At 37.4% G+C, this 13242-nt stretch overlaps 1 protein-coding gene across 1 annotated transcript; it reads left to right on the top strand.

Moving 5' to 3' along the window:
* The first annotated feature begins 3215 nt into the window (after window positions 1-3215).
* On the top strand, window positions 3216-11009 carry FGFR1OP2 (FGFR1 oncogene partner 2). Its single transcript, XM_010186628.1, has 5 exons — window positions 3216-3350; window positions 4498-4615; window positions 5532-5674; window positions 9429-9542; window positions 10315-11009. The coding sequence occupies exons 1-5, from the start codon at window positions 3216-3218 to the stop codon at window positions 10450-10452; spliced, it is 648 nt and encodes a 215-aa protein (XP_010184930.1). The 3' UTR covers window positions 10453-11009.
* Window positions 11010-13242: the final 2233 nt, after the last annotated feature.

Genomic DNA, 13242 nt, shown 5'->3' with positions numbered 1-13242 from the left:
GTGCTGGCGCCTGCTCGGCCTGCGGGACTCGGCTCTTTAACACCGAGAGCGCTCCCGGACGTTCGCACCCAACCTAAAACTCTGAGAAACTCTAGCGTTGCAAAACCGGTAACTGCGGAGAGGGGTGGGGGAGGAAAGCCGAAGCATTAAGGTATGGGAAAAGCTAGTTTTCAGTAAGGGTATAAAAGAAAGAAGAGACAGGGAACTACAGGAAGGCTATAGTTGCGCAAAAATCTTTGTTCTATGGTGTTGGGGTTTTTTTAAGGGCAGTCAAATTTGATAATGAAAGCAATTAGTAAATACCTGGGAGTGACAGGAAATGAATGTGTAGTAGCTGTGTTGCGATGTTGTTTTGAGTTGTTGCTACCTGTTGACCCCGTTGGTAAGATCGCAGACTAACATTTGCAGCTGGACATCTCTTGTGGAGTAGAAGTCAGAAATCATTAAGTTTAGCTACTATAATCCTTACGCTCATTAAAAAAATTAATATACAGTAATAATTCGTTTAATTATATTTTGTTAATTGGGTGATTTTTTTCCCCAAAAAGGTCTGAGTTAACTCATGCTTTTAGGTCTGCTTTAGCATAAGACAAAATTTTGTTTTTCCCCAGGCAGCCAGATGAGCAGCAGTGGCTTGCCCAAAGGAATCCTAGTCAAGGCTTGGAGCCACTGTGATAAATCATGATAAAAGTAATGGTTCTCCTTTTTGAGGTACAAATCCTGCCTGAAAACAGGAGGTGGCCTCTGGCTGCTGCACAGTGACGATGGGTGATCACTGCTGAATGTGTGTGGCTACGTCCCACACAGGACGTGCACGTGTACGTGTCCTCCCCAGACCATTTGCGGTGGAAAAGAACGCTGGTGGCTTTGCTGCAAACGAGTTTCTTTTTATCTTGTGTGGCTGGGTTGGGTCAAAATGAGAAAGTGCATGGAAGGATGAATATGCGCTGTGTTTAAAAATTTCTGTTGATGCATACAAATTACCAGAGGTGTTAACTGCATTGTAGTCTGGATGCCAAATATATTCCAAGCTCCTGGAGGGGCCTGAAAAGCTTTGTTCGTACTGACTAGAGAATTCATGACCCATTAATTGAGTTAAAGACTGCACTTCAGATTTTCCTTAAATTTGGATCTGATTACATCAATTTCTGTAACAGTTTAGCCAGTTAGCATGGAAGGTCATCTTTTATCTGTGATGGTTTTGTAGTCCAGTAAGAACATGAGACCAGAGTTGGAAGGAGAAATGAGGAGCAAGAAAAGTAGATGCTTAAAGACAATGCAGTATGATCCATCTCTATGTAATATTAAAGAAGAGCTCACACTGCTAAAACAGAGCGAATAAATTAACTACCTGTGATAAGACACCAGTCTGCTGAAGAACTTGAATTAATACCTCAAATATAATTATACGTCATGTGGAATTTAAAGTGAAAACTCTAGTTGATAACCAGGAAGGAATTAACATTACGGATATGTATAGGAGACTTGTACATGTCAAAATGCTGATGCTTTTGGTAACACAGAGGTTGGAGTCACAGAAAATGCAGGTTAAAATGGTCTTACTCTGTGCACACACAAAGCTCACTTACAGAAGCTCCTTTGCCAGGAAGTCCCAACCTTTCTGTGATGGTGGGGGTCCCTGAAAGACCTTTCCACATAGAAGTAGTAAACTTTTATGTTACTTGTGCTCCTCGGAGCATAGGGAGCTGCTGATGGAATTACCAAATTGAAATGCTTTTGGGAGGTTAGAGCTCACAGGAAGTTCTGCGTGCACAAGAGCCCTTCGGAGCGGACATGCCAAGCTCTGCTGCTGTCTTCCTTAGTTTTCCCCCAGCTTAATGCATGAATGCAGGATATTCCTGCTATAGATGTAAATCTTTTGAGGAGAATGGTGGAATTTCTGGTGTTTGAAATATCCTTACTGCTACTACTTGCCCGGGACAGTGGGAAAACATCAGCTGGGGAAGATGTGAGGATTTATTTAACCTTGGCTTATAAGATCCTAGGCTATGGTTTGTCAAGATGCCTAAGAAAGTTTACAAAAATCAACTTCAAACAATTTATTTTTTCTGTAGCTCAGGAAAGGCTCACTGACCTTTTATGCTGGTAAAAAACCTCTCCTTTAGCAAGTGGCCTGGCTAAGAATTAGATTCAGTTTATTCTTTCAGTACCTTAGAAAGTTTCCTGAACCAAATATCAAGCCTTGTATTAATAAGGCACATAACTCTAATAAATTTCTGTTATTGCTGTCTGAATGCTGAAGAAGTGTTCAAGGAGTTTAAGTAGGTTTAGGTTTCCTTTACAGTAGAAAAAATGCAAGATTTCTTAAAAGAAAATAAAAGAAAATAAAAACTTAGACTGAAAAGTCTCAGTATTCAAACAATCTGTCAAGAATGAGCATGAAAAAATACAATGTAAAAGCCAGTGTTTTGGAAATGCTAATGCATGCAAGCATTTTCCAAATTTAGCAATAGGTAATTTCTGCTAACAACTACTGCAATTAGAAGGCTAAGTATTTTAACTATGCAGTCAGTTGTTTTTCTTAGCTAAACTGCTGTCTTTCTCCATCTCCTTGAAAATTTTACAATTTCAGTCTATGCAGTGATGTTTGTGTTCACTTACAGACATAAAGAAAACACAAGCCTGTGGCTTTCTGAGTTTTCCCCAACTAATTTTCTTTTCTCTGTCAGTGTGAGCTGTTCCTTCTCTGCTGATTTAATTCATCAGAGTCTTCCAGCCTAGACTAGTCCTTTGGCATTCTCTTTTGTGCTGGATTTGTACTTCTCAAATATCTTGAAGTATATCTGACTGGTACAAGGGTGGATTTGAAAAAGTATTATTGAAAAATGAAATAGTTAATCTTTTTTTTCCTCTGCTACTTACAGAAGGAAGTGCACTCCTCAGTGTCCATATGTTCAATAGTCCTCCTTTTGTACTTATTATATTGATACTCACCTCACAACACAAAGTTTACTTTCACTTCCGTGCTCTGATATATTGTCTTGACAGCAATTAAAAAGGTGGAAAAGGAAAGGCAGGCTTTAGGATATTCTTAAGCATTTTTCCCTGCTCCTGAAAGACAACAAAACGTCTGGATGTTCCAGAGGGAAAGGTTATATTCAGCTGCTTTAGACTGAAATAAAAAAGTTATGGATATATTACATAGATAACAAACTGGTGGTGGTGTGAAAATAATACATTTCTAATCTTTAGAAATGAGTTGCACGATTGAAAAAGCCTTAGCAGATGCAAAAGCACTGGTGGAACGGCTAAGGGAACATGACAACGCAGCCGAAGCTCTTATTGAACAGACCACAGCTCTTAACAAGCGGGTTGAAGCAATGAAACAGGTTTGTTTTCCAACTTTGTTTACTCCATTAAAAGAACAACTTGGAAACACATAATCTAAAATCATTTTTGTGTGCTGCTATACAAGTTAGAATCAGTGTGTTATTTGGTTAATCCTTTAATGCCATACTAAGTATTTTCGTTATAGGTGTGACTGTGATCTAAAAATAGGTTGTTCATGTATTTAGCTTGATCCTGTGACGTTTTCTCTGTTCCTGTAGCTTAAATATTGAAAACAGGTATTTGTTTGAAAAACACAGGTAGAAATGGGGTCGGTATCATACAGGCCATTGTGTGGTGTCCTGTGTGTTGCTCTTCTGTGAAATATTACTTGTTCTACTAGTTTCAAGATGCACGTTTAATCATACAGAGGCCCTGTCATGCTCTTTTCTCAATACTTTATCTTTTCAGTCTCTTTTTGTTTCGAAGTAGCCTCTTAAGTGTTCCATTCTGATGTTAAGCTATTCAAGGCTTGTTGTTAGATTGAGCTTGACTTTCACTGGAGAATTTCTGAGAAAACATAAAGGTGTCTATTGACTTTCCATATGGGAGTTCATCCTGTCATTTTAACAGAACACAGGACATGTTAATAGGCCTGTAAAATAATGAAACCCTGCATGTGCTTCATCCCTGTATAACTAGTCATGCAGAGGCTTTCTAACTTCAAATCAGAAGTATTAAATTTACCCTTTGTTGAGGATCAGGATCCATTCATTAAGGTCCATGTGACTTGTACCCGTACAACCTTGTGTTTAAGGTATTGGGAAACCACATTAAATGCCTAGAGGTTAATACCTCATGGTTTTTCTTTACCATATGTTTATCAGTTTTAAATTATTTGATGGTAAATTTGACCTGGATTAATTGAAAGTTCAACAAAGCCTACTCACTACACACATCTAAGTATGAAACTTGTTTAAAAACAAAGGTGATGGTTTTGTGTCTTTAAAGGGCAGTATATTAGCAATACTTTCAGAAGTGGTTTTGTTTGCTTTATATTATTATTTAAAAAGAAGAATTAACTTGCTGGTTACAGACTTTGACATTAGAACTGGTCCTTTGTGACTTGCTGAGTAATGCTTGCCCTCAGTTACTCAAATATGTTGTGGTTGGTGAGTTTTGTTTTGTTTTGTTGTTTTTAATAACTAGTACCAAGAAGAAATTCAAGAGCTCAATGAAGTAGCAAGACATCGCCCTCGGTCTACATTAGTGATGGGTATCCAACAAGAAAACAGACAGATTAGGGAATTGCAACAGGAAAATAAAGGTAAAATGCAAATATCCTATCCTTTACAAGTTCCAACCTGCACCACTGGAATCAGTCAGACTTTTACCATTGATCTAGTCACAAAAGAGTTTTGTAGAAGAAATGTTTTTCTTCTAATCTCAACTTATCAGTTCAACTGATCACAGTGCAATCTAATACAGTCCTAATATCCAACTACTGGGACTATGATTAATGAAAAGAGAGAGTTGTGGAAAATTACTTTTTCAGTCCTTATGTAATGTTCCGCACAAGTGAGGAGGTAAATATAACTTACTTCTACAGTGTAGGTATCTATTTGGAAATGTGTTTTCCCACTGCTAAAAAAGAACTAATTTAGGAGCAGTCAGGACAAGTTACAGTGTAAGTGTAGTAGGATAATTCCTTCTGGAACTCTGTACGCTAGGAATATCCTGTTCCTCCTGGACTACCTTAGGTATTCTAACAGTTATATTCAGCAAAGGAGTCGATTATCTTGGTTTGTATTAATCTTGTCTTATCTCAGGAGTTGTCTGTTGACTTAGTGTATTTTGAACACAAGCGTTTTTAACTCTTATTTTAGCAAGCTGCTGATTAAAACAGATCTGTAGACTTCTTTCCAGATTTTGTACAGTGTTGGTTATTGTGGTTATAGTAAAAGCTCCTCAGCTATGCTCAAGTTGGGTTATATCAGCTAAAGGGACTGAATAGGAAGTCATATTAACAAAATGTTTCTGACTGAACAAGAATTTTCCCAAGGCAGTCACCACTGAAGACATTTACAGAGCCTATGTAGATTTTATGGTACAAGGAGATGAGAAACTTAATTAAGGGCTTATTTCAGTTTTCTCAAACTGGAGTACTTGGATTTTGGTTTTGTGCATTTTGTTTCAATTCTTCTCCATTAAACTCTTAACTGTATTTAAAATTATGTCGGTAGAACTACGCACATCTCTTGAAGAGCATCAGTCTGCTTTGGAACTCATAATGAGCAAGTACAGAGAACAGATGTTTAGGTTGCTTATGGCGAGCAAAAAGGACGACCCAAGTATAATAATGAAGTTAAAAGAACAACATTCCAAGGTAATAACTTCATTGTTGTTTTTCTTTAGTTAACACGGAAGTTAGTTGGTAGTGGATCAGTTGAAAGCTTACTTTGTCTCAGTTTTTATATCATTGTACTAACAAGTCCTAATTTTTGTAATCCAATCCATGAAACACAAACAGGAAACTTGATCAGTCTAGTAAGTTAACCCTACTAGCTTCTGATTTATTTAAGCTTTAATAAAGTAGCATTACATTACTGTACCTACTTGATTTACTTTTGTTTTGCCTAGGCCTTTTAGGCAACTGCCCTATTATAATTGCAGATGGCCATAGATCTCAGTGACGTTCAAACATTTAGACTGGTTTTAACTTACACTTGTGACTCCAACAAATGATTAGTAAACTTGTGCATACTGGGGCAAGTAGGAGGACTAAATTAGTAGGAAGACTAAACTTTTTAAATTCAATCCTAAAATATTTTTCCCCTCAATATAAATTTAAAAGCTCTTTTGAGAATGTTGAATAATTAAGCATACACTTTTCTTTCCTGCTTCAACCCTTGGTTCTTGTTTCAGTACTGATTAGCATTGCTAAGTAGAATCCAGGGCAGTCTAAGATGCTTGAAGGGTGGTGAAAGTTGCTGGTATTGGGTGTCCTTCATCTTACGGCTTTTGAAAACTTAGAGAAGCAAAGTGCCATCAAGCAACATTTTTGTAAACTATCATAAGTGAGGTATATATTAGTATTCAGCAGCTTCCTAGAAGATTAAATTATGTTTTTATAGCATTAATGTACAGTTTAGGCTTTTTAAGTGTATTTTCAGGAAAATTCATAATTCTATGTCACTAAGATCTAACCAGGAGCTTTCTAACAAAGCATTCTGTTCCATTTTCTATGAAACACAATCATCAGAAGGCAGTGTAACCGTGTAGACACACATTAGTTCTAAATGTTTGGTAGGCTTTGATCTCAACAAACTAAGTTCTCAAAGCAGAGTTAGGGTCTGCAAAGTTGAAGAATTTGATGCTTTCTTATCCCCTTACAAAATCACATGTATGTAATTAGTGCCATTGAAATCAATGGGACTGCTTGGATTGGTGTGGAAGAATTTACTGGATTAGAACTATATCCTTAACATAAACTCCTTAAAAAATTATAGGTATATATCCTTTCCAAAAGATGTTACCTTCTTACGCAATATAACATAACTTACAGCCTCAGAAGTACCAAGACCAGAGGCTAACGTTACGTCTGTCCTGAAGTGGACTGTGAAACTTCATTTAGAAACACTTCTGTGAATTAAAAGCTTGGGGGGTGGGAAAGAGCATTGAACAGTATTATTTAAACAGGAGATTTAGGCTTCAACATTTTAGTTAGATCTGATCCCACAAGAACACCCGATGAAGAATATTTATCACAATTAACCTGACGCTTAGGGTTTTCGGAATGTCATTATTTAGACTTCTGATGAGCATTCACATTCAGTAAGGCTGAACAATCTTGAAAGAGTCTTTAAATACTTCTCTCCTGTTAACTAAAAAAATCCATCATACCTAAGGAATTAATCTTGCTGTTACCTGTAATTGATGTTCTCTATAAAGTGGCAGCTATAACTTGTGCAACTATTTACAAAAGATTATTACAAAATCACTGATTTCTGCAGATAAAAAAGCACCTCCTTTAAAAAGAAAAACAATTTCTTTTAGCAGTGTTGCGTGCAAGAGAAAAGGGCAAGTTGGTGGTTATGTCCCTGATTTAAGTGTGCTGCTTGAATTTGCTCAGCCCAAACAAGGCCTAAAAACATGTGGGGTTTTTTGGTTGTTCTTTTTTCACTCTTCAGAAAAAAAACCAAACCAAACCATATATGGCAAACAAAGTTGTGAGATATAAAGAGTGTTTGTAGATGTTTAAGGCTGTCTTCATAAAGAAACACTTTCGCTGCATTATGTGATATTACAGCATCTAAGTTTTACACATTTGCCTTCTGGAGCAGAACCTTACAGTTTTGTGTTAGCATCTGATGTGACGTTAGTGAACTTGGAACAGGCCCTAGATGACATTGATCAAGAGGCCATGTAAGCAGACAAAATAGGAAATAGGGAGGACAGCAGTGTATCTAATTCCTTCCCACTAATTATTTCCCAGTCCTTCTCAAGGGTTCATCCTTGCCAACTCATTCTTTTACCACTGATCTCAACTTCCTTTCAGCTAAATATAATTTTGCATTGAAAAAAATGTTTCATGTAATTACCTTCACTGGAAGCTGAGAAGAAAATAAAGACTTACAGCAAGTTCTCCCCTGCCTCTCCACTACCCCCAGCTGTGAGTTGGTATTTACTGAGTAAACAGCTAAAACATAGCTTTGGCAATTGGGATGGCAGAGAGAAAAGGGCTGATGTTTATTTTAGTAAAGTATGTTTGTTTGGTCAGTTAAAGTTTATGATTCCAAGTAAGGGAGTTATATATGGTAGTTAATAAGGTCTGGTAGTTTAAAGGCAGGCTGATCATCTGCTAGTTGTATGGACCTCCAGTCAAAGTCAAAATTATAAGGTGAGATTTAACTTTAGTCTCTACTGCTCTCCATTTCAGTCCTACTGTTCTGCTTTTCCTGGTATTAGTCAGTAACTGTTGTGAATCTTGTGCAAGGGTCAGGTCAGACGTGGATAGGCTGGCATAACAGAAGAACTGGAATAAAAGACAAAATGAGGAACAGACAATAAAAAATAAAAGATTCTGGAAATACCATTGAAATATTTGACTTAACTGAACAGCAATAAATACCAAAGGCATAGGCTCTTTATCTAGTTTTGCAGGGGAAAAGAATTAGTGACCCTTTAAGCATTTCCTGCTGGTAGGTTGGCCAGCAAGAAAATAAACCATCACCTGAACCAACAAGGTCCAGGTAAGAGATCACTTCTCTGCAAACAGTGAAGATTATCTAAAACCTAGCTTCCTTGCAAAGGCTGCTGTGCTTATGTTAATGGCTCCTGTCATCCTGCTCCTGGCAGTGGAACAGGAGAAGAGCAAACAAAACTACTGCTCTTTGTCCTCCTCCTTGAATCTTTCAGTGAGATGTGGTGGTTATTTATTTATAATAGCAAAGTGCCCTAGCAGCATTAACAATTGGACGCAAAGGGGTCAGTCAGGACACAAAAGTTTTTCTTGCAGTTCAGCAAGGACAAGGACCTCTGAAGTCCAGATAAGCTGGAATTGGAAGTGGGTTCAAGCAGAAGTATTTAAAAAAAGAGCAAAGGATAAGTCTGAGTTTCCTAATATATGACATAGCAAGAGATGACCACTTCACCTGGTCTTCTTAAGAGGTGAACGCCTACCCATAGGTTGGTACTGACTGCACTGCCCTTGGGCTCAGGTTTTTAAGAAATGGAATGGATGTTGCATACCCTGCTGTTCTTAGATGAGCTTAGTCTTGTGTGTATCCAAAATTATATACATCAGCTCCTGCAACACAGGAGGGCCTTGTCAGAGCGAGCACATGGCTGACTTGTAGCCATTTGGAAGATATGGAAGTTATGGAAGACAGTCATTTAAGCCTATGTAAAATTCTAATGAAAGGGATCACTGTGTGGTAAACCAGATTTATTTAAATAAACAAGACCACAGTGCTGGCTTATGCTGTAAAGTCATAGAGAACTTGTTTTCTCAAATTAGGCCTTCATTCACATTTTTATTAAGTAGCATAGCAGTCAAAATGCACATTTTGTGCTTTGCTTATTTTTAATAACACAAAATACATTGCTTAAGCTGGCATTATTTAATTTGTGTGTCTTAGGAGCTGCAAGTGCACATGGACCAAATTACAGAAATGGCGGCAGTAATGAGAAAAGCCATTGAAATTGATGAAAAGCATGGCTGTAAAGAGCAGGAACGGATCATCCAGCTGGAGGTGAGTAGGAAATCAAAAGAGCAACAGCACAAATAGCAAGGGAGTATATGTTGTCAGGATGATTTCTGTTGAGTTACTGTGGTTCTTGTGAGTTACTGTACCGTTCACTCACACTGCTATTTTGTTGCACTTTCCTTGTTGGCTGGACTGGAAGTACTGTTTTCTCCCCTATAGGTTATTCTCGAGTCTTGCATAGGTGATACTTCATCACCATAAATCAGAGATTTATATTTGTATACTGGCTTAAGCTTTTTTTTTTTGAAGTCTGAGTGTAGTAGAAAGCTAAGAAATAATACAAATTCATTCTAATATGACACTAGGATGCAAATAATAGTACCCACACTTTTGGCTTTAAGTACTTTTTTTTAAACACAATAATTTTGTACTTTTTGGGGGGCATTCTCAGTTACTTATCGTTGGAGGGTCAACACTCTTGCTCTTCAATTAAGCGCTAGCAAAGCTGTTCATTATGGGACGGGATGTGTGGAAAGAATGAGAGCTTTTTTAATAAGACAACATTTGAATGTAATTACTCTTTTCTTACCCAGCTTTGTATTTTGAGCTTTTCTTTACTGCTTAATGCCCATTTAAGACAGCAAGAAAGTCAGAAACCTAATGTTCTAAGTTTTAGAAGATAACATAGCACTACCTGGCTGCAAATTACTATTTTAATCCCTAGACATATGGTTTGAGTAGAGGGGAGGTTATTGATGTCATGATCTTGGCTTCTTTCTGGAGGTCTATTAAATGTCTTTTCTTTCTCTGGTTATAGCAAGAAAACAAAGGCTTGAGAGAAATCCTTCAAATAACTAGAGAGTCATTCCTGAACCTCAAGAAAGAAGATGCATCAGAGAGCACGTCTCTGTCAGGATTAGTAACAAGCAGTGATCTGAGCCTGAGGAAAAGCTGAAGACTGTGGAAGTCAACAAGCTGCAATTGCACACTTTCCAATGGAGCATCAGGGGTCACTTGTCAAGCACTTGTTACTGAATAGGGCACCAGCAAGCTATTGCATCTTAAACTCCAGTTTAGTGGCTTTTATATAACAAAAATTAGAATTGGTATTCTACAAAAACCTTAGTGACAGATCAGTTGCCATAGATCTAACTTCAGTAGGAAATGGATTATGCACTTACCGAATTGGGAATTATTTTTATATGACATCATTTTACAGATAAGATTTCATATAATTTATATCAGTTATTGCTTATACAAAGTTGCAGTGCACCTGTTCTATAATAAGGGTAAGATTTGAAGTCTTATCTCTGGATAAAAAGTAGTAAGCTACGAATACGCTTTGTGCATGATCCACATTTTTTCCCTTTTAATAAACTTTTTATGAAGTTCTCATTTTGTAACGAACCTTTTGAATGGAAAGGGTACATAGGCAGTATAAAACTGAAGGATTTCTGTTATTTAGATACAGAGTAGCCTGTTCAAATATAAGGCAAATTGTTTAAATATAAGCAGCTGTTCAACATTTTTTTTAATTGAACAAGATTCTCTCAGATACATCTACTTAATTGTACTTTCCAAACATGAAAAGAGTTGCTCCCACTTTATTGCATGGTATCATTCTGCCGTAGCTTTTAATTTGATGAGAGAAAGCCAGGCTCAGTTCTCTGTAGGTCAGAAGCCATATGAATCCCAGCAGTTTCTTCTCTGGATTTCCTGCCCGAGCTTCCAGACTGGGACCTGGCACTTTGAAAGCACCCAAACAGCAGCAGCAGAACAGCGGCTGTGGGAAGGAGGGAGAAGCTCTATGGCAAAGCCTGCATGCCTGCACTCAATACTCTTCATTTTCTTAAATTATTTAAATATTCACCAAGAAGATTTTAAAGTAAGTTTTAGGTACGTGTTACGTTTGCACTAGGAAAAGTTTGAATATGCTACGCTGACAAATAGACAGCTTGCTCGTAATCCTAAAATACTTGCAGAAGTGAAAAGAAATTGGCTTTTCTAGATCAAAGTGCAGCTTATATCCTATGCAGATACAATAGAAGTGCTACACAAGACAGGCTTGTAGTAAAGAGGTGCTGAAATAATTAGTGTTTGGTCTTTGTCAGACTGCCGCTTCTTGGTCAAGGCAGCAAGAATATTCCTAGTATTGATGTGTCTCATCACGTTTTGCCCAGCACTTTAACGTATTTTTTTCTTGGAGTGAAGCAGAGTGAAAGCTTTCTACCAGAGAAAACTGTCACTGTTTAATAACTCACCTAGCAGAATGAGTTGAACTCCTGCTCTGAAATCAACTGCCATTTAATCACATTTGATTTTTGGTTGCAACAATGCAAAAAGAATTCAGCATCAAGCGCTTTTAAGTGCATCAGTTTTAAATACTGTTTTAAGTATTTGACTCAGTGCAGCTTCCCCAGGCTCAAGGTAAACACACCACAGGTTTAAGGGTTAACTTTCAGTGCCCAGTGAACTAATTTATAGGGAGCTTCATGTTTTTGTTCTGTTGCTGGCAGTTGTTGCGCCCCTTCCCCTAGTGCTTTTAAGAGGAAAAAAAAAAAAGTGAAGTGATGGGAAAGTAGCATTTAGCAGAGAGAATAAATGCTAGTTTTCAATTGATGAATACATGTGCTAGGAAATGCAGTTGGAAGGATAAATCAAGATAAATCAAGCTTTCCAAATGTTCACAGCATTTACTATAAATGGAGAAATGGCTACTCCTCTTTCCAGGGCATCTTAGCTTGGTTCTAGGCTGAAGAGTCTATTGAGGACATTCACATGCACAGGAAAAAAAAAGTTTTAACCATTTCCAAACTTGCTCAACATCTGGGGGGAATTTTTTGGGGGAATGTTTTGGGTCAAGCACAAAATCTACTTGTCTGCTATTGTTATTGTCTGTAAAACTTTGCCAATGCTTCTATAATTTAGATTTTGCATTTCTACTGTAGCTTGCAAGCTGGTGACTTATCAGAAACACCACCTTTTTTAATGGAGTGTTTTGTTGTTGCAAACTTCTGATAAATTTTGGGTTCAGTTGATTAAGTTATTCTTTTTAGAAGTGTTTTTTCAGCCATTGACTGGTATCAGAGGCATTTATATCCATTTGATGCTGAATGCAGTTTCATGGCTGATGTTCTGGTTTTGTCTTTCAAATACAATCTCCAGAGCTCTATAGCAGAGAAGGGTTGTTGGTCTGTGGCAGTTCTTTAAGGTTGCTCTATTACGAAATAATGCTTGATTAGTGTTTATTTTTGTAAATTAAAAAAAATTGTGACTTAATTTATCTACTCCTAGTCTTCACATTTGATACGTCTCCCTGTCATTCCCCTGACCTGATCACTTTAGGGTTTTAAAGAACCTTCACGGTGTGTGGAGTGACTATTTTTCATTGCATACCTGTTATTTTTGTAATGCAGATGGCTTGAAAAGAATTTATGGCTAGAGTTGTGTACTGTACAGTAAACTTATTTTATCAATAAAGTTGACTGAAAATGCAGATGTCTTCATGATTAAAGGTACTGAATTTGAAATGAGCCTTGTTAGTAACACATAAGAAAAAAAACATTTTGCCATTTACTCAGCCTATTTTTATACTTGAAGGCAGGCAGACCAATTTCTAGGGCTTTTATTCATAGCAAGAGACATTTTCTCTTGGCAAATAGTCAGCTCTGCAGGGGTAGTTACACATCTTTCAAACAGGCCACTGGAACTGTTCACCAATACAGAGAAGCAGCACAGACAAAAA

Source organism: Mesitornis unicolor, unplaced genomic scaffold (assembly GCF_000695765.1).
Source record: "Mesitornis unicolor isolate BGI_N332 unplaced genomic scaffold, ASM69576v1 scaffold43416, whole genome shotgun sequence".
NCBI lineage: Eukaryota > Metazoa > Chordata > Aves > Mesitornithiformes > Mesitornithidae > Mesitornis > Mesitornis unicolor.
Note: the sequence above shows the minus strand (reverse complement) of the source record. Positions and strands in the feature narration are given on the sequence as shown.

Coding starts and splice junctions, on each gene's coding strand:
- FGFR1OP2 (XM_010186628.1), top strand. CDS start 3,216: ATGAGTTGCACGATTGAAAAAGCCTTAGCAGATGCAAAAGCACTGGTG. Junction 4,616..5,531: donor ATTGCAACAGGAAAATAAAG/GTAAAATGCAAA, acceptor TTATGTCGGTAG/AACTACGCACATCTCTTGAA. Junction 5,675..9,428: donor TAAAAGAACAACATTCCAAG/GTAATAACTTCA, acceptor TGTGTGTCTTAG/GAGCTGCAAGTGCACATGGA.